The sequence below is a fragment of the Amblyomma mixtum genome, chromosome 10 (assembly GCF_055824585.1).
Source record: "Amblyomma mixtum isolate Tamu chromosome 10, ASM5582458v1, whole genome shotgun sequence".
NCBI classification, from domain to species: Eukaryota; Metazoa; Arthropoda; class Arachnida; order Ixodida; family Ixodidae; genus Amblyomma; species Amblyomma mixtum.
Genome location: NC_143021.1, coordinates 107,377,738 through 107,398,185, shown reverse-complemented (window position 1 = coordinate 107,398,185; position 20,448 = coordinate 107,377,738). Strand labels below are relative to the sequence as shown.

Sequence of the window (20,448 nt, the reverse complement as noted above, 5' to 3'; positions counted from 1 at the left end):
AGGTTGTATCTGGTTGCTCATTTTATCATTCTTCCTTTTCGCCATTTCATGAATCCTCTCAGCTTCGTGGACGATCGCTGCCGCATAGGAAAAGGTTTGTATCACCTTGAGAGCAAAATAGGTTTGGTTCTGATTCTAAAGGCAATTTTTCTGCTTGAATGCTTGAGCAGTTGCTTCTTCGACATAATTCTATAGTAGGCAAAAGGTGCACAGAATTTAATGAAAGAGAAGCTAAAAAAAATTTAAAACGTATGAGCATTACCCGTCGCGTTACCCGTTAGTTTGTGGTGAGGTTCGTGGGCGCTGAGCACATCTCTTAAATGATTTTTTGGCACATATAATCAAGCAGAGAGCCTGTAACGACTGAGTATAAACCACAAGCTCACGAAATGCACACGGGCGCATTAATCTGAGGTAAGATGCTGTCCCGGCGCTGTAACTGGTTCTCAAAACCGTAGTAACGCCAGCTACTAGAAGTCACTGAGTGCACAGTTCTGAAGCTCTTTCTTGAGCAATCTGTGAATGGTATAATCAGGCACCAGCACTACACTTGTGCATGGAAAAAGTCTCGAACACTTGTCGCACTCTGCGCGCTACGGTAGCGTTCACTTTCATGGCTCGCAGTTATATAGTGGGGTTCTTTAGCTGCATTTCAGCCTTGGAGAAAGCGCAGCCGGTACAGTACGTTTTTCTTTGAAGAATGTCTTGACACGTGTGGTCAGTCAGTAACGCATCGCATGTCTGCATGTCACACTTCGGATGCGTGCACAGCGTTTCCGTTGATGGTGACCATAGGCAGCGCTGTGACGTCACCGCGCTGCTGAAGGCTCGGCTGCCGCAGCAAGCGTCCCTTCCTCAGCGCGGGGCTGGCCAGTGATCCCACATCCGGCGCGTAGGACGTGGTGGTGTGCCCTCCGGCGAGGCCCGCGCGGTGGCGCACTGTCGAGTCGCGGCTGCTGCAGCGACGTCGGCGGCGCAAGCACAGGAGGATGTCGCAGATTCCGCGGCGTATCTGCACGTTGAACAGCCCATAGAAGACGGGGTTCACCGCGCTGTTGAGCAGCGCCACGGTCTCGGCGAATACGATGGCGGCGCGCGGCACCTTGATGCAGTAGTGGCTGTGGATGCGCACGTTGTGTACCGTGAAGTACGGGATCCAGCAGAGCATGAAGCTGGCTATGATGCATATCTGCAAATAAAAGAGTGAGAGGAACGGCGAGGTTAACTTAGTGACATGCGCGCTCACGTTCGTTTCTTATGTGGCTGTGAAATCCAGATTTGGCTGCGCGTGGAAAAACTTTAGACTCATAATTTACGAGATAAAATTTTGTATCTTGAAATCTATTCTATTTTGTTACACCTGTCCACTAAAAGGTACAACTAAAAGTGTTCTCTGCAGCCTTCTCGCCTTTGCATGAGGAGAGCTACAGAAATATGACGAATCAAGTATTACCAATACAACTCGAGGCCATATGGCTTAGGGAAAATGTTACTGCAGTGCTACCCGAGCACTAATAAAAAAACAAGCAAAGAAAGTCATTTCAGCGTTGTAAGAAAAGAATGGCAGCTGAAGTCTTATTATTTCTTCTTCGGTTAGAACAAAAGCGCTGCATTGCTATAAATTATTATACTCATTTTCATCGAGCCGTACACTAATAATTTATGGACCGAACTGTATGCACATGATCCTCAACCTCAACCTGCGTCATCTAAAAGATATGAGCTATAAGTACCGGACGATTACATTTGGCCTGAAGTAGCTGCATTATTGAAGCTATCTCACGGTTGAAGCCTTCCGCAAAATTGTGCGGCTTCACACTAAAGCGATATTCCAACATGATGCAGAGCGGTGCCGCCTAGTCCGACTCTAGCCCCCTAGGGTCGCCGTACCAACACAGGCGCAGAATATGCACGGCGTTTCGCGGAGGCGTACCGTGAGCTTGAGTGTCTTCGCCCGGGCCCTGGGCAGGAGTGGGTGCCACTGGGCGCAGCGACGAAGCGTCGGCGGTGACGCTTTCCCGTTTGACTTGCCGTTGGCGTGGCTGGTTTGGGAAGATGTGCTGGTGGTGACCAGGCAGCCAGCAACGTCAGATCCAGAAGCTTCCCAGACGGCGCGAAGAAGGCGCACGTAACAAGCCGAAATAAGCAAGCCCGGCACCACCAGAATGTACAGTGTGAGCCAAGAAAAGTACAGCTGCCGTTGCCAGTGCCGAGTGTAACCCACACTTAGGCACTCAAAGTGCGGACGACCGGTTGTAGTTACTCCAGTTTGGACCTGCGCAGGGTTTTGTGCAACAAGAGAGAAAAAAAAAATTCAAGGGGCACTTTGACTGTCTAAAGTGCGTAGAGGCAAAAGCGTTTTCCGCACCACTTTGCCTATGTGACTCTGGTGACGTCACCACTGGATGATGTCACACATAATTGATGACGAAGTAATGACAGATTACTAGTTAGTGATTAATTATTAATTAACCACTAAATACTATTCTACATAATAAATTCTAAATAAATTCTCAGTCACCTCGGTGGACACCTTAACCGCACCGTACAGGAATTGAGTAATTACTCCCTTATTAAAAATTTACTCCACCTTGGGGTGATACCCCTAAACATTTGCCCAACACAGTTCCCACTTCGAGTTATTGATCAATTCGCTCTCGTCCTACCATAAGCTTGCCGTCCTGGTTAGCTTAATTGGTAGAGCGACTGCTCCGGCGAAGCGGTGGTCCTGGGTTCGAACCCCTCACCAGGACGAATTTTTCTTTAACTACGAAGTTTCTGAGAAAGCTGTATAGCTTTCCTTTGTAGCCGTATGGCTGCGCTTGGGTGGATGCCAATGAGTAATTACTCCCTTATTACACCGTACAGGAAGCAAGGAAGTGGCAGTGAAAGAAGAAAGAGAGGCCGTAATGAAGGAACTGAAAATTGTATTTGAGGAAAGGAAATTACGCAGTAACTGTCTCACATATCTCGGTGCACACCCGTCAAAACGCGGACACATCTGTCGACACGGCTGCCGACACGGCTGTCGACACGGCTGCCGACACGGATTGCTAACGACAGCATGAGTCATTAAGTGCTTTCGCCTTAAAAACACGCTTTGAGACATGCATGCTCCACAGCCTTTACACTGTTGCAGTTTGGTGCCCTTTGGTCCTCACGTAAGCTGAAATGTCGTGAAAAAAAAAATTCAGCAATATACGCTTACCCTTGGCTACATTTAACCTAAACGGACCGTTAAGTAGCCAGAATTTGTTAGTGACGCGGTTCCCGAGCTCACTGTCGTCAAAGCGAGCGTACCTGCACAAAGATGAAGAGCTGCGGCACAGCGAGGAAGAAGGCCAGGGCCCAAGAAGCGGCCACCATCGCCCTAGCACGACGCAGGCCCGAGCGCGACTCAAGCGGGCGACAGATGGCAGCGTACCGGTCGTAGCTCATCGAGGCCAGTATGAAGGTGGTGGAGGCGAGAGTTACCATCTGCACATACACCACAGCCTTGCACGCTACGCCGCCCAGAACCCAGCCGCCGGAGACCTGCGAAGCGCAGACCCGCGGACACGTAGTTACTGAGCGTGATACCTGAAGGGGATGAGCTGTGAAAGCCCCCCAGGAAGCGAGCCGACCGCATGTAGCAGTGAAATAATACTCGCACTGAGCACAACACACGAAGGAACTGGTGCCTCAGCAATGGTTACCCTAAACAGTAAACACAAGGGATTTTACAAATGTTTTTCAGCTGCGTTTCGAGATATCCTCTGAGAGCTCGAAAACGCACTATACTCGGATACAGCTCAAGAACGAAGCAGATTTTGCCCTTCAAAGGAACCCCTCCCAGCCAGTGGCGTCGGCCGTGTCTGACGACCCTGCGAGCGTGACAATGCAGGGAGTTGCAGACGAAAGGGGATAGTTCTGCACTGACACGCCGCTTCCTTCATTTTCATGCCAGCGGCGTCCTGACAATCGGCCGACGGAATTGGCTGTAAGGGGGGTCCTCCTTCCAAAGTTGCTTCCCCATGTTGCTGCGTTTTAACAGAAAGGAGTGATGAGGGAGTCCTCTACGCGCACTCCCTTTTATAAAAGAGAGGGAACAAGAGGACAACTTTACTCCCTTATTACTCCCATATGGGTGTATTCGTGTTAAGAGAGTACTCACTGATGTGATGCACCGCCTATTTAAAAAAGGGGAGTTCTTAGGTGCGAAGAAATAGGTTGCAATTTTTTTTTTTCAAAAAAGTAAATACTAGTCTCTAACATCGGCAGTATCACACGTTATGGAACAAAACATGAATTAACAGACCACCATGTTATGAACATTTGCCATCGTATTGATCCCAGATGGAATCAACATACTGCCATGAGCAAGTCAATAGGGAATAATACTTCATTCATTAATAAGGATATCGAGTCTGAATTCGTTTGGAAACGAAAAACTAAAGTCCACCAACCAAACCTGCCATAGCATTCTAGTTGTTGTTAGCACTTTTCTGAACTGCAACCGGAAACTAAAACTTTGCTGAACTCTGTTTGCACAAAGACCGCTGTACCAAAAGAATGCTTTGTAGCAAGCACTGCGACAGTTCGCAACACTCGAACAGGGACAAGGTACTGCAGGCTAGAACATTAAAAAAAAAAGGAAAGTAGACAGCCATAACACATACTTCCTTCGAGCGTATGGCTTAAGAGATTGCTTTTGAAGTCTCATACGAGGCCGTTGTCAAAGGAAGCACTGACGCTCGTGTTGCCAGCTTTGTTGTTCTTTCATGCCTCCTCAGTTTCCCGGAAAGGCTGCTTGTTTACAGACGTAGTGTTGCACCTGGTGTAAAGGAAACGCACATTTCTGTTGCATTTCTGTTGCACTTCAAAACGACGCATTAGAGTCGGAAGCGGCACTCCGAAGAGAAAAGCTTTGCGTGTCCTCGCAGGCTTTGCGAACACCGGAGGGCAATTGAGAAAAATATACGCGTGGCTTTTCGAGAATGTGGCAGAACACCATTGTCCCCTAAGTAAACGCGGTCGATGGGTCTCGTCTTTATTGATTTTAACTTGCTTGAAGAACTGTGCAAACAAAAAGTTTAGGTTACTATTGAATGTGCAGAATTTATAAAGAAAACAATAAGTGATTTCTGCGCCAAGCGAAGCATGCCCGCTATGATAAGAGGCAACATGGCGAAGAGCAAGGTTGGAAGACAAACATGCGCAACGCAGCGAAAGCGTAAATATTTTGCGGAAGGCGTACAGTTTTGTAGCAGAGTTGGAGTAAACCTGTGAACTCAATTGAAAAACTACAGGCTGTAGACGCCAAAAGCTTTAATACCTTAATTTAAGTACGGTTTAAGTGAGCTTAAAATAAGCTGTGTGCCAAGATACTAGCGAGTGTACAAAGTTTCCGATTGAGATTCCTGTGCCCCTTTTCTCTACTTCTTGCTTCTTTCTGATAGACAAGCTGGACTGCTACAACGTTGACCATTCTGCATTACAATGTCCCTCGGCAGTAACCCTTTAGAACCAAGAACATCCGTCACAGTCAGTGACGTCAGAAGTGGCTTGCTACTGAGGAGCAAAGGAAGACGAGGTATGCTCTGAGAAGCAATAAACATGGGCGCTCAATTTCCAACAGATTCTTATTGCGAGTGGTTTAAAAACTTGTGTCGGTTATCCGAGGTCCACATGTACCAAAGACACGTGTGCAAAAATTCCCTATCCCCAATAGAAGACGACAGAATGACTGAAGCACATCCGAATCCGCCCATTCCTTCTAATTGTATTATGTCTCCATTGGCACTTTGTAACTTTTCTTAGCAATGACAGTGGTGTCAGTGATCTGTGTACCCATGCGCAAAACTGGAGAGACCACGCGATGTGACGGAACTGCGCGTCAGCGCCCTTTCACGGCTCAGCGCCTGCTTTCGAGATATGCATAGGGTGCCTGACCAAATAAGTCAACCTGTCTTTCTACCCATTTCTTCCAGACAAGCCGTGTTGCGTTGCAAGAAACTGCTGGACTGTGGGCCCGCCAGCTCCGAAACATTGTGTCGCGAGCGTTCCGACCCATACTCGGCGTCGCAGAGCGCCGTCCTCGTCGCGGACGCGGAACTCATGCTCGGCGATCGAAAACGCGAACGTAAAAGCCGAGGGACGCGAACACGTGGACACGGCGTTCGAGAGCGCGACCGTCAGCGCACAGGAACGCTTCCTTCCGAGAACGCGCAGCTTGATCACGTGGGCATGGCGTTCGAGGGAGCGGAGTGAACGCACGGGAGCCAACGAGGAGAGTCGTCCTCCAGTAGCGGAAGCGAGCAGCTGCTCGTGGAGCCAGTCTGTACCTTCCAAGGGTTCTTTTGGGTCAAATTCTTTTAATAAAGACCCATTTGCCAGCCTTCACCGAGTCCACAGCCCGTACCTCGCAACAAACTGGTGGCAGCGGTGGGACAAAGACAAGGCTGGTGGACAGCTGCTGACGAGAGAGCGTCTTCGAGGATCTGGGATCATCGGACTTCCGCTACGTGGCTCAGGGAGTCACCTTCGTCGCAGAGCATCATGAAGGCCAGGCGTGAAGAAAGCCGCTCAAAGGAAACCTCGACGATCTGGGATCGCCGGACTTGCTGCATGGTGTAGCTTCTTTGGCGGCGGGATAAGGACAAGGCTGGTGGACGCCTGCTGACGAGAGAGCGCCTTCGAGGATCCGGGATCAACGGAGCTCCGCTAAGTGGCTCAGGGAGTCACCTTCGTCGCAGCGCAGCGTGAAGCCTTAGCTGAAGACAACCGCTAACAGGCAATCTCGACGATCTGGGATCGCCGGACTTGGCAGTTCCTGTCTTCGGAAGACACGGTGGCCATTGAGGGCTCCTGGTTGGGTGAGTGCCGAAGCGACTACGTATTGCCAGAGGATTTTGAACTGGGTTCTATCTGAGCAATCGACTGTATTTATTCACCACAGGGTGTGTGATTAGTTTGCAGATTTTGTAGTCGGCTCTCGCCAACCATGGATTTAAAGAAATTGAGTAAAGGCCAATTGCTGCTGTTGGCAGCTGAACTTGGTTTAGAAGTAAACCAACGTACGCGGAAGCCAGAGATTCGCCATGTAATTGAAGGGGTGGAGTTTGAAGAGGACGAGGTAACTGAGGCTTGGGAAAAGATATGCCGAGTGCAGAAAGAAAATGAGCGGAAAAGAATAGGAGCGGCAGAGCAACAGAAGCGAGAATTAGAGGTACAGGAGCGGGAGTTGAAAAGATTGCAGCTTGAAATTGAGATGCTCTGAGACGCAGTCAAGAATGAAGGATGCGTAACTTCGGTAAGAGCGGAGAGTGAAAAAACAGAGTACCAAGAACATGCACAAGAAGAAGATAATCGTAAAATGTGCGAAAAGGCGCGACAGGACAATCCTGAGAGGTACGAGTTGCATAACCCAGAGGGAGTGGAACATCCGAAGGTCGTTTGCGCGGAGTTAGTGCCTAGCCGCGATGCTAACGAGATAGTTGCTCGTCAACCCGGAGAGAAGTGTACCCTTAGTGAGTGTGGGAAACCTAAGGAGTCGGTTGTTGGTCCCGAGGTGCACGCGGGAGGCTCGCAGCAAGGAGAAGAGATGAACGCACCACTGCCGGAGCAAAAACAAATGAAGGGCTGTTATCTTGAGTTGGCAAGGCTATCTGTCAGTGATATAAGAAAAGATGGGGTTGTCTTAAAGCCTAAAGAAAAGAACCGCATTGCGTGTCAGAAAGCAGGTTCTGAGCGTGCGACGCGGGCGGATAGGTCAGACAACAAACCCCCCCAAAATGACAGGAAGTTCTCGACTAAAGGCGAAAGTGGCAGGAAGGCCACAAAAAGGCCTGGACATGTAAAAGCAGCACAGTTGTGTTGTCTGAAGACAAGGGCAGTTGGGATGAGAGTGAGTCAACCTGCTAGAAACAGGGCATTGGCTTCTCGAAAAACGAGAATAAAAATAACATTAAAGAACCCTGACTGCACATACACTCAACCGAGAGATTCTTTGAAAAAGTGTGGGATGATTCCTCGGAAAAGACGACGTCGAAAGCCACCACAGCAAGTTTGTGGCTCCAGGCTACAAGAAAAGGCACGGGGAACTTGTTTGTGTCTGCCGTGTCGGCAGACGGGTCAGAAGGGGAATAGTGCAGCCGGCTCAATGTGTGAAGGGAGGACAGACAGTCGCCTTGCTGGCAGGCCATTGTTATATAGCAGGGTTCGGCACTTCACGCGCTACCGAGGCGTTAACAGTGTGTGGACAGGGCACAGAGACGAAGACAGTGGTCAAGGAATGTCCAACGCTAGAGATGACTACATTCATCGTGCTTCCGCAGCTAAAGTGGTCACACGGACGCGAGCTCGAAGGGCACGGCTGAAATGTTAATCCCTGAGTACAACAGAGGCGGTACTTTTGCTTATCGTTTTCTTTTGTGACCCCTTTGAAATAGTTCGTTGCATTACTTGACAACGCGATGACAGGGCACAGCGCAAAGTAAATTTAGTCCATATTGCTAGAGTACAAATTCGACTTCAGAACCGAAATGCGGACGGTCTGAGTAGAGAATTCGAAGCTACGAGAAAATGAGATGGCGTTCTCTGCGTTGTTTTTGTTTTGTGTGTTTTTGCCATGTGTTGACGTGAGCCGAATACTTTTTTTTTTATTCGAGCTGTTTGCCATCAGGCATAATGAAAAAGGAAAGAAAGTTATAAAAAGGAGTGCAAACAAGCCTCGCTTAAAAAGCGGCACAAGTTCGTGATATAGCGATTATCTAGAGTCCACTTGGTATAGTCATCTGCAACGTCCCATCGCAGGCCAACCTTTCTTAGTAAACGTCGTCTCACGGCAGCTGTAGCCGGGCAAGTCCACAGCAAGTGTTTTTCATCACACTGGTCGGGCGCAGCACCACAATGGGGACACTTGTCTGTCACTTCGTAACGTTTGTCACGCCACCGATGACGCACACAAGGAGTCAGAGCCGCTCCTGCCCGAATCCGGCGTACAGATACCTCCTCCTCCCGAGTGAGACTCCGGGGGAGAGGGTACGAACACGGAGGCATTAGAGCGCGTGTTCGCTGACGCAAAGACTGTTTCTCGGAAACATGGGACAGGAACGGATCTGAGGGAAGAGGGGAAGGTGGCGGGATATCGGATGTGTCAAGGTGTGTCATTGCATCCACATGAATATTATGCGGATCCTGGGCATGCCCGCGAATCCAGTGTATACGCACAGGACAGGGGTATTTTGTGCAAAGTTGGTGAATGGATTGTGTAACTTGGAATGTGCGCCGGACAGCCTTAAGCTGCTTAAGGGCCGCAAGGGAGTCGGTGTAAATGTGTACAATATCGAAAGTAGGTACGAATGGAAGGGAAGCAATGGCATTGCGTATCGCCTGAAGCTCCAAGGCCAGGGGGGAGCAAGTATCCGTGCTATATGTAGCGCGGGAGTTGAGATGAGGATGTGAGGGACTGTAAACTGCAGTAACTCCCTGCGCTGCTGTGTGTGATGCATCGGTGTATATTATGCACCCTGAAGGAAGATGGGCGGCTGATATCGGCGTCGAAGCAGAGGGGCGGTTGTCTGTGAGCTGACAGTATGACCATGGAGGAAAAGTCTGTAAACGATGAAGCTGAAGCGACATCTTGCGTGCTCTGTTTGCCTCACGCTGGTCGATAGTTCACTCAATGTATTAAGTTGAGCGTACTCTTGCAGAATGGGTATGGGTGTGATACGCGGAAGATAAGTTATGGCGCGCATAGCCTCCCGATTGATTGATTCAAGGGAGTCCCACTGTCGTCGGGTGAGGCGATGAAATTGCGCTTGGTGCACTATCCGCGGCTGAAGGATGAAGCGCACGAGCTGACGGGCAGTATCAAAACGCGCTCCGCCAGAGCGCATAGCTATGCGTCGAATCAGACCGAGAGTAGCGTGAGCCGATTTACGGGTCGCGTTTAGCCACGGAGTCCCAGTCCCAGATGTATGAAGTAGAAGACCTAGAACACGCACACTTTCAACTTGAGGAATTGGAGAATTGTCTACCTTAAAGGTAAAAGGTGCTGCTTTCCGTAAGCCACTTCTGTTGCCAATGCGAATGAAACAAGATTTATTACACGAGAGGGTCAGACCCAAAGGGGGTAGTCGTGATGTTAAGGCATCCAGCGCTTGTTGAAGCGCCGACTGTTGCACAGACGCATCTGGATTACAGGACCACAAGGTTATGTCGTCGGCGTACGCAAGGACGCGCACAGAAGGAATTTTCTCTAGGGCTCGGACAAGAGGTATAAAAGTTACATTGAATAATGTGGGGGCGAGGACGGAGCCCTGGGGTACACCGCGGTTGGAGGTAAAGTGACCAAAAGGCTTCCCATGGATACGTACACTGAAGGTTCTGTTTGTTAAAAATGAGTGAATTGAAAGAAGAAAGCGATGCGGGAGACCGAGATCTTGAAGGGTGCCAAGAATAGAAGAGTGTAGGAGAGTGGTTTCTTGGGCGAGTTGGTTTACCATATTGAAATATACCTGCGCTTAAAAGACACGGACAGAAAGAAAGGACGTGTAGGACGTTGTCATATGCCTTTGTGATGTCAGTCGCGATCACCGTACGAACAAGATGACTATGGGGAGAATGGTTTAGTACGTCCGCAGCCAAAACAGCCAGACCGTCTTCTGTTCCAATGTGAGGGCGGAACCCAATTTGAGATTCTGGATAACAATCATTCGATTCCAGCCACCACGACAAGCGAGCTGCTAGAATGTGTTCATAAAGCTTGCAGATAGTAGGCGTAAGTGAAATAGGGAGGAGGGCCGAAAGAGAAACCGGCGGCTGACCTGATTTGGGGATTGGGACAACGATTGAATGTTTCCACTCTGCAGGAATAACTCCAGAATGCCACACCTCATTGAATGTATCAAGGAGGGAATGTAGAGCAGGTCCTTCCAAGTTGCGAAACAACGAGTTAGGTACACCGTCATGCCCGGGAGCAGTGCTTGTTTTGAGACGATCTATGGAGGCCAGCAATTCTGCCATGGTAAAATCTTAAGTAACCTCATCAGGGGGCTCAGAAATCGATAATATGGGAGAAGGGGTAGGGAGGCAGTCATAATGTGGGAAAAACTGACGGGCTGCTTGTTGTGCAAATGAAGTTTCATACACATTCAGAGCCAAGCGAATGCTCTCGGTATAATCAGCTACTTGAGAAGTGTGTTCCATAGCGTGAAATACCCGCCAAAGATGTCTATTACCCTGTGTAGAGGAGAGGCGGGCACACCATGCAGCCCAGCGTTGTCTGCTAAGTCGCTTTGAGTAGCGCCGCGCACGTGCAGTAGCCCGATGAAGAGCTGGAAGAGCTGAAGGGTCGTCGGGATTACGAGAAGCATAATGATCCGCCCTGCGACGAAGAGCCCAGAGATTAAGGAGATGCATGTCCGTGTTCGGATCATCCTCATTTACAGTAGTGGCGAATGTATGAGTCGACAAAACAGCTGAGAGGGTAGACAGAACAGTAGATGGGTTCAGCGTAGACAACCTATTATCTGCGCGTACGGAATCCCATGATGTAAAGCGCACGCTGCGGCGTATTTTCCGGAGACGCGAAGTTGTGATGGAGATTAAAATAGGGCTGTGATCACTGCCCCAAGTGTCTGGTTCAACATTCCAACGAGTGTAGCCGGGCCCTAACCACCAAGACAAATCAGGCGAATACGGACCACCCCGAGGGCGCGTTGAAGTTTGCGGTTGATTTAGTAGTTGAAATGAATGATCTAGAAAGGTGCCATGAATGTGAGCACCCGGGAGGAATCCAAAGGGTAGCCCCACGATGTGTGAGCGCCGTTGAAATCTCCGCCAACTAAAATAGGGGTGCCCGAGTAGTTATTACGGAGAAAACGAATCCAACCTAGGTTGGGAGACACTGTTCCCGGACGACCATAGAAATATACAAGTATCAGTGGTGTATGTGCAGGTTTTACGAGAAGGCCAACGACCTCCTGGCGAGTGTTGCACCACCGTGAAAGATCGATCGGTGTATGGGGAACCGAACGATGAACATAAATTGCAGATTTACCGGGATGGAGGGAGGAAGCGATGCAGCGGCGATCAGGGATCGAAGGAGAATGGTACGCGCAGAAACCAGAGAGGCGAGGAAGGGAATTGTGCTCTTGAAGAAGGAAGGCCCAGGCCTTGAGTTTGCCGTCACGCAGGCGGATGTTCACTTCAGATGACTTATTGGCAAAGCCACGGCAGTTCCATTGCACCACCAGAGATGATGCACTAGCCATGGCGAGGCCGAAGAGCTTCAACGATCAGGGTGGTCAGCTGCTGCATGAGTGCCATTATTTTCTCCACTGCCGGGGAGTGCACATTGGATGGGACCTCGGCGCCGTTATGTGGCTCAGTGCTGTTTGGAGATGAGTCGTGAGGAGGTAGCTCGTTCGCTATGTTTCTTCGAGATGGCTGTGAGCGCCGCTGTTCTCGACGCTTAGTGAGATCCTCTAAGTGGCGACGAGCCTCTGCGATGGCATTGTCGAGAGCGGTGTCTTCATCTGTGGTGTCCGTGGCTTTACGTGTTGATGTGGGCTTCCTTCCTCGACGGTGAACAGCTTGTGCGTAGGAAAGTGGCTGAGCAGGCACGTTGATAGTCGGGGAGTCAGGTGTAGGAAGTGCAGGGAAGTCGTCTTCAGCACACGCTAGAGCAGCGAAGCGATTGCTTGTGCTGATGCCAGTGCTCTCGGACGGCTTGTTCGACTTCTTTGCCTTCTTCTTTGGACAATTAGGAGAACGAATGTCGTGGCCTGGTAATTTGCACAGGGCACAAAGGCCTGCTGTCTGGTCCATATCGGCCACTGCTGCAGGATTGGGGCAGGTAGTCTGCATATGCCCTTCTTTATGACAGTGGTAGCAAAAGATACGGCGTGGACGGAAGGGCTGCGGCTTGACAATGGCGCCGTAATAGGTCATGTAGTCTGGTAGATTGGACGGGCCTTGAAGGGTGAGGAGGTACGTGCCCCGGCGCCCCATAGGCCGGGCATGTGTGTGTAGAACAACGGATATTTGTTCTCACTTCCTGGGGAGGGCTAGTGCTGTCGAGGTGGTAGACGATGCATCGGAGGGTGTCAGGCTCGGATGCATAATAGACTAGTACGGGGACATGTATGCTTGAGTCCAGGGGCACCTGCGTCACACTGCACATTTTCTCAGCGGCCGCTAAGGTTGGTAAGTTGACTGTGATAGTGTTGGAAGAACGATGCACAACAAATCCACAATAGTTAGACGAGCCGAGAACGTGATCAATAGTGGCCTGAACATAACGGGGAGGGATGGCAGTAATGTCAAACCACAATGTAGGCTTGATGGTGACGCGGAACAGTTTTGAGGTCGGTAGAAGCGCACCTGAGGCGCTACTCACCGGTGGTGTCAGTTGAGGTGGCAGGGGCTCAGTCGGTTCAATCTGTACGGGTGGCCTTGGTAAGGAAGACGCAACTGGTTCTACAGGCGCAGTTCCTTGCGGTAGCTGACGAGGTGTCACGGGCTCAACCGGTACAGTTGACCTTGGAAGGGGAGACGAAACTGCAGCCACGGGAACAGTTCCTTGTGGCAATGCGAGAGACACGGGGGCGGTGGTGCAGTCCATGTCGCAAGTCGCAGAATCGGAAGACGCTCCAGCGGGCAAGTCTGTAGCCGCCGAGTCATGCACTGACGTGGAGGCAGCAGGCGGCCGCGTGGCCGCCACCAATGACGCCGAATCCATGCCACAGGCGCGCAGCGCGGCCTCGCTCAGCAGCGCCGAGCTAAGCCTAGCTTGCGCCTGGGGTTGTCGGTTATGTTTTCGTACTTGACCTGCGTCACACGCCCACCTTGCCGGAAATCTGTCCAGAGGGGTGTCCTTGACCTCCGGTGGTACAGACGGCAGTTCGTAGCCTCCAGAAGATGTCCGTGCACAAGAGAAACGAGAATGAAACACGGAGCTCAGAACAAACACGTCTCAGCTCGGGCTTCTTCTTCTTCCTCCGAGCCGAATACTTGATTATCAGAAACGGGCAGGGAGAGTTTTTCTGGCAATCGGCGTCTGGCAGTCGTTCGTCGCTTGGGCACCGTCAACCAGGGGGTTCAGCGAAAGTGTGTGTGTGTGTGCGCGGGCGCAAAGTGAGCGCATGCATTTGCCCTGTTGTCGTCCGGAGCGCCTTCTCTCGACCCTGCATCTTTGGACGCAGCCTCGGCGAAGAACTTCATCGGGGGGAGGAGGTTGTTGCGTTGCAAGAAACTGCTGGCCTGTGGGCCCGCCAGCTCCGGAAACTTTGTGTCGCGAGGGTTCCGACCCATACTCGGCGTCGCAGAGTGCCGTCCTCGTCGCGGACGCGGAACTCATGCTCGGCGATGGAAAACGCGAACGTAAAAGCCGAGGGACGCGAACACGTGGACACGGCGTTCGAGAGCGCGACTGTCAGCGCACAGGAACGCTTCCTTCCGAGAACGCGCAGCTCCATCACGTGGGCATGGCGTTCGAGGGAGCGGAGTGAACGCACGGGAGCCAACGATGAGAGTCGTCCTCCAGTAGCGGAAGCGAGCAGCTGCTCGGGGAGCCAGTCTGTACCTTCCAAGGGCCTGGGACCCTCTTTTCTTTTGGGTCAAATTCTTTTAATAAAGACCCATTTGCAGCCTTCACCGAGTCCACAGCCCGTACCTCGCAACAGCCTTTATACGCAGACAAATCGCAATCACCGCCATTCCCGTGGTCTCTGCACTTTAGCGCACGACTGTACATCCTTATGTTAACCAATGCAAAACATCAAAGCCATGCTTTGCTTTCAATTCAGGAACGTTTTTTACACCGCTTTCATCTTCATTTAACAAAATGTTAACTCGTGCGACTGGAGCATGCAAGCAATGAAAAAGAGGCATTTGATGGACCGGGCCAGATGCCATGCATTGTCTCGCCTGGGGCTGAAGTCCGGACTCTCATGGTATTTTCATCGTGAGAAAAATGAACGACAGCCTACAGCGAGAAAATGTTGAATCAAAACGACTGTCAAAATTCCGGCCTGATTGTGCCGTTAGACGCCCAGCGTGTTATCGGAAAAGGAGCGCGGAATTGTATGAATGCGCTGTTGATATTCATACGCCTCAGAAGCCCTTTGCGTTTGTCGAGCCCCTTGCAGTAACGGTCAGCTGGCCCTTCAGTGCCCGTGTTCGTATCGTTCCTGTGTCCCTCGTATCATAATGCGCTGTAGTCGCCCGTTATGCCGTACCCACGAGCCCAGTTCACTACTGTGATTTATCAGTGGCCCTGCCCTGGCGCTACCTTGGCCCTCCTTTGAATTTACTCAGTCGCAGGGCGTGCTCGCTTACCTCAAAGAGCATCTCCGATGACTGGGTAAAAAGGCCGACCGCCAGGTCTCCGATAGCCAGGTGTAGAATGAAGAGGTTGACTCGCGATGCACGCTTGGCAGTCCGGGGTCGGGCCAGCACCGCTACGATGGGCGCGTTGCCCACCAGCGTGAAGAGCATGATGATCGAGAGTGCGGTGACGCGTTGTACGAGAGGAGCATCCCACACCACGGCGTCTGGGAACACCACCGCGGCGGAGCCGTTCGTCCTGCTCGCTACCGTTCCTGGCAGAGGCACACCGCCGAGGCCACGCTCGCTGCAGCTCCTGCCGCCGCTCATGCTGCCCTCTGGTGGTGAGTGCAGAGTTACGCCACTGCACTGTCACTATGGGCTGGCTCCACCATGACGCAATGCGTGCCGAGAAACATTCGTGTGCCTGAAAGGAAGAACACACGATAGTCATATATGAGGCAGGGAAATAGGCTTCGTTTGTTGTTACTCAGTTCATTCTGGAAAAAAAAATGTTGGGAACCCCAAATTTTTACAAATACGACTGCGAAGGCTGTACGAGGCGTGAGGCACGGGCTGCATGCGCAGGTGTGGTCACGTGACCGCGCGGGTGAGTGTTTGTCCCGGATGTGCATGGCCTAACAGCGATGCCAGCATCGACGCGAAACAAGGGAGCAAAGCTGCAGGTAGCGCTGTAACGAAGACTTTAATTTGTTCAATAATTTCATTACACGTTCGAACACCTATCATGTCATTACGTCAAGTCTTCAGTATTAAATTTGACCAATATACATGGCCTATACATCGCATCCTGGGTTAGTTCGAAATCGAGTGGCACTTTGTGCGGCTCCTCTTTAGATCAACTGTAACCATAAAGGCAGTGGTGCGAACAGGGCAACGCAATAATGAAAACTGTGTGGACATTTTTCATTCGTAGTTTGTTTTGGCAGTATTATAGTTTTTACTAATTTAAATAACGCAGGAGTAAGTCAAGACATAATATTTCATAAGTTAGGAAGAGTGACACACGAATGTACTTTTCTGCAGTAAAACGTGCTTCTATAGTCGGACACAAATCAAGGGCGAACCGGTAAATACCCCTCAGAGCAGGCCCTTAGGCCAGTGGCGTCAGCCGAGTGCCATGATGTCGCGATAAATCCGGTTAGTCAGTGGTTAATTTTCCGGCCCCTGCCTGCCTTTGCGATACTGCACAAGTAAGCTAAACTGGGCTAGTCGGAGCAATTGCATCTTAGAAAAACGTAGCGCGAAAAACGAGACACAGGAAAGGTAACGACTCGCTCGTGTACTGTCTTCACCTTTTCGGTGTCTCGTTTTACACGCTACGTTTTTCTAAGATGCCTTTGCAATGCCGCACAAGCAAGTGAAAGGGGATTAACCAAAACGTCATGACAATCGGTCTCTCTTGAGGAGCATTTGCCGTATCGTTCTTGGTTGTATCCGACTATTAGATATGGTGTGATGTAAATAGGAGGCTGGACGAGCTGTACTACTGCACACGTAAATTAGCTCTAAAAACACTAGTGCGTGTGACGCTAACCTTGTTGTAAGCGGATGTTGGAATATTAAAAGGATCAAAGGTATGAGTGGGCTGGCTCGTCATTTAGAGAAAAAAAAGCTAATAAAGTGCGAAATGAGACATGACAATAAATACTAAAGCTTCAGCGGGTAGGGACCAGAAAGTTTATTTTGCTAAGAGCAAAGCTACATACGTAATCGGGTTATTGCCCTTCAAGCTCGAAATGAGATGAGGTCATTTGTGCCGTCAGATGGTCTGTAGCGTACGCGGCACCGGAAAAACTGATGATGCTGTCGTGATGAAAAATGTTTTTTTCTGCTTTTGGCATCCCTGACCCGGCGATACATAAACTTCTTGAGGTCCACTCAGATTTTACACAATACTAAAGCTGCCTTTGCAGTTAAGAGCAGCATTAAGTGGAACTTGAGCCAGTTAAGGTCTTCCGCAAAGGGCAGAAAGGCGTTAGTTAATTAATAGCTGCTGGTTGACGAAGAATAGGATCAAGTCTGAGAATTAGCTATGCGCTACCCAAAGCTATTTGGTCATACCAATGCCCAAACTGAACATTAGGTTCACGTATTAAAATTAAATCAAGATATCACATCAGGTGACGTTCACTTCGAAAGGAGTGAAAAAATAAACTTCTCCGCGTTTCTCAGCGCATTTATACGATGTAAAATTAATTTTTGCATACTTTTCTCCACTCCTCCCCAAACTTCGGACTACCCCGCTCACAGCCGACGCCTCTGTAAACTATACTGGACAGAAAACCTGCAGACGGTGGCCATATTTTTAATCGATATTTTTGTACCGGTACGCTTACTTATTTATTTATTTATTTATTGATACTGTTAGCCCTTTTTGGGCCGATACAGGGTGGGAATTCAATGACTTTTTTTTTATACAACACAAACACAGTGTAGGAAATACGACGTAAGTGCACAATTCAAGCCAGCGCCAGTTTTCTATATACACAATTTTCTTCATGGATACATTTCCAGCCAGCTCGCTGTACAAGAACACAATGGTAGAAGGTAACATCAAAAATTCGGGTTACAGGGCTATCAAAGGTGCTACATTTCAGGTTACAGCGCACTTCGTAAATAAAAATAGCAATAAAGGGGAGGGAGGGGTACCAGTCTGACTGCTATACTGTTAATGTATCAGCAGCGAAGTGGTGGAGGATAGTGTTTGAAGGTTTGAAGGTTTATTAAAACGAAATACAAATGAGTTGTGAGTTTCATAAAAAAGTTAGTACAGTAGGAGGTCCCAAAGTGAAAACTGTCTGGGGGACCTCCCATCAGGAATACATAAGGAAAGTGAATAAGTTTGGCAGAGGAGCTATAAAAGTATACAATCAAGTTAAAATCTATTTGTGTAATTTGCGGCAATGAATAAGTTATACAATAGTTAGCGGGCATAATTTAACAAAAAAGGCATAAAATAGCAAAACATAAGAGCAATAGAAAGAACACAAAAAGACATCAGATAACAATGGGCATTGAATAAATGCAGATATAATACACAGGCGGAGAAAGAAAAAAAAAAAAAAGAGGTTCCAGAAGATTAACAATATGACCGTTTGCTGTCAGAGTGGGGAACATAAAATAAGATGAAGGCAACCTTAAGCATGGCATGAAGCTGAATGGGTTGATAGGAGATGTTTTTTTAGTAAAGTGTAGAAAGCGGGCTGCGAACGTGCGGATTTGATTGCTAGTGGTAATGAATTCCAGGTTTTGATGGCGGAGAAAAAAGCAGTTTGTTTTCCATAATTTGTGTTCACTTTTGGTAGAAGCATATTATTTTGTTCAGAGAATCTAGTGTTATTGCTATTAGAAAGGAAAGATACGGAAAAACAGAGAAGTTGATTGTTATTATTGCGAGCGCGGTAGATTAGAAGACCTAACCTAAGATTAAGGAGGCATTTCAATGGCAGAATGTTTAGGTCAGAGTAAAGAGGTGAAGCAGTGGCTGTGTATGGGCTGAAAGATAGAATTCGAAGCGCTTGATTTTGAAGATGAGAAATACATGACATATGGCATGAATAGGTATTACCCCATGATGATAGGCAATAATTAAGGTGACTGTTAATGAAAGCATAGTACAGGGATAAGAGAACATGGCGTTGAAAGAAAAGTCTAGTTTTTATTAACACCCTTATTCCAAATGAAATTTTTTTACTGATAGATTTGGTGTGTAGATGAAATTTTAGATGACAGTCAAGCGTGATGCCGAGAAATGTAACGGATTCGGAGGCAGTGATAATATGATGTCCCAGATAAACGGCTGGGCTCGGGATGATATGCTTTTGATGAGAGCGGAATATCATGAAAGTGGTTTTTGTAGGATTAAGTTGTAGTAAGTTATTTTCACACCATAAAACAATATTCTGTAAGTCCATGTTTAATTTGTTTATTAGGCTTGTGAAATTGCTATCCTGAGTGAATAATGTCGTATCATCCGCGTAAAGTATACATCTTGTGTTAATTAAGGACAAAGGTAAGTCATTGATGAAAATGAGAAAAAGAAGCGGACCTAAAATGGAACCTTGTGGCACTCCTAAATTAATAGTTAAAGGGGAAGACAATGTTTCTTGTAGCTGGACAACTTGTATACGGTTAGTGAGATAACTGCGTAAAAGAGCTAGAGCAGGCCCACAGATGCCTAGAGATTCTAATTTAGTGTACAGTATAGTGTGGTTAATTGTGTCAAATGCTTTGGTGAAATCTAAGAAAACAGCACCGGCAAACAACCCATTATCAATATATTGCTTAATACTGTCTGTGAATTCGATTAAAGCTAGTTCTGTGGAGTAATTAGGCCGGAATCCAAATTGCTGATCTGCTAACAGCTGGAATTTAATGAGGTAGTTCATCATGCGATTAACAATTAACTTTTCTATTATTTTACTAAAGAAAGGCAATATAGTTATTGGACGGTAGTTACTTAGGCATTCTTTGTCGCCTTTCTTGAATATCGGCGTCACCTTACCTTTTTTAAGTTCAGTTGGAAAAACACCAGTCCTAAATACTAAATTAATAATGTGACTAAGAACATTAGACAGCTCACGACCCACCAGCTTTACTTTGAAAGAAGGAATTTCATCGATCCCAGGAGCGGTATTTTTTAGGCTAGAAATTATTTGGAATACTTCGTCTGGTGAAGTAGGGCGCAAGTAAAAAGAGTGAGGGCATCGACGAGGGCCACAGTAACTACTTGGAGGCGGGGAACCGCGGCGCGAGAAGAAGGAATTAAATGCATTAGCAATGTCAGTTTGATCAGTTAAAGTACACTCACCGTCAGAGACTTTCGTTATGCTCGTTTTGTTTTCAGCTATATTCAGAAATTCCTTAATTGTTACCCAATTCTTACGAGTGTCATTTCCATTTCTAAGTATTTCATTTTGGTAGTAATCTTGTTTGGAGCGTTTAAGTGCTGCGGAGAGAGTATCTGAGTATTTTTGATAGCGCTGTTTTAGGCGCACGTTAAATGGCTGCTTTCTAACCTTTTTGAGAAGGTTATTTTTTTTATTTATACAGCTTAGAAGGCTTTTGGTTATCCATGGATTCCGGGGAACTGAGTACCAATGAGTGATGGGA

At 48.5% G+C, this 20,448-nt stretch overlaps 1 protein-coding gene across 1 annotated transcript; it reads right to left on the bottom strand.

Annotated features, from left to right (window-relative positions):
- Window positions 1–748: 748 nt before the first annotated feature.
- LOC149326619 (vasopressin V2 receptor-like) lies at window positions 749–15,667 on the bottom strand. The gene is made up of 4 exons (XM_089562450.1): window positions 15,325–15,667; window positions 3,301–3,534; window positions 1,934–2,275; window positions 749–1,189 (listed from the first exon to the last, which is right to left on the bottom strand). The coding sequence occupies exons 1-4, from the start codon at window positions 15,640–15,642 to the stop codon at window positions 749–751; spliced, it is 1,335 nt and encodes a 444-aa protein (XP_089418576.1). The 5' UTR covers window positions 15,643–15,667.
- Window positions 15,668–20,448: the final 4,781 nt, after the last annotated feature.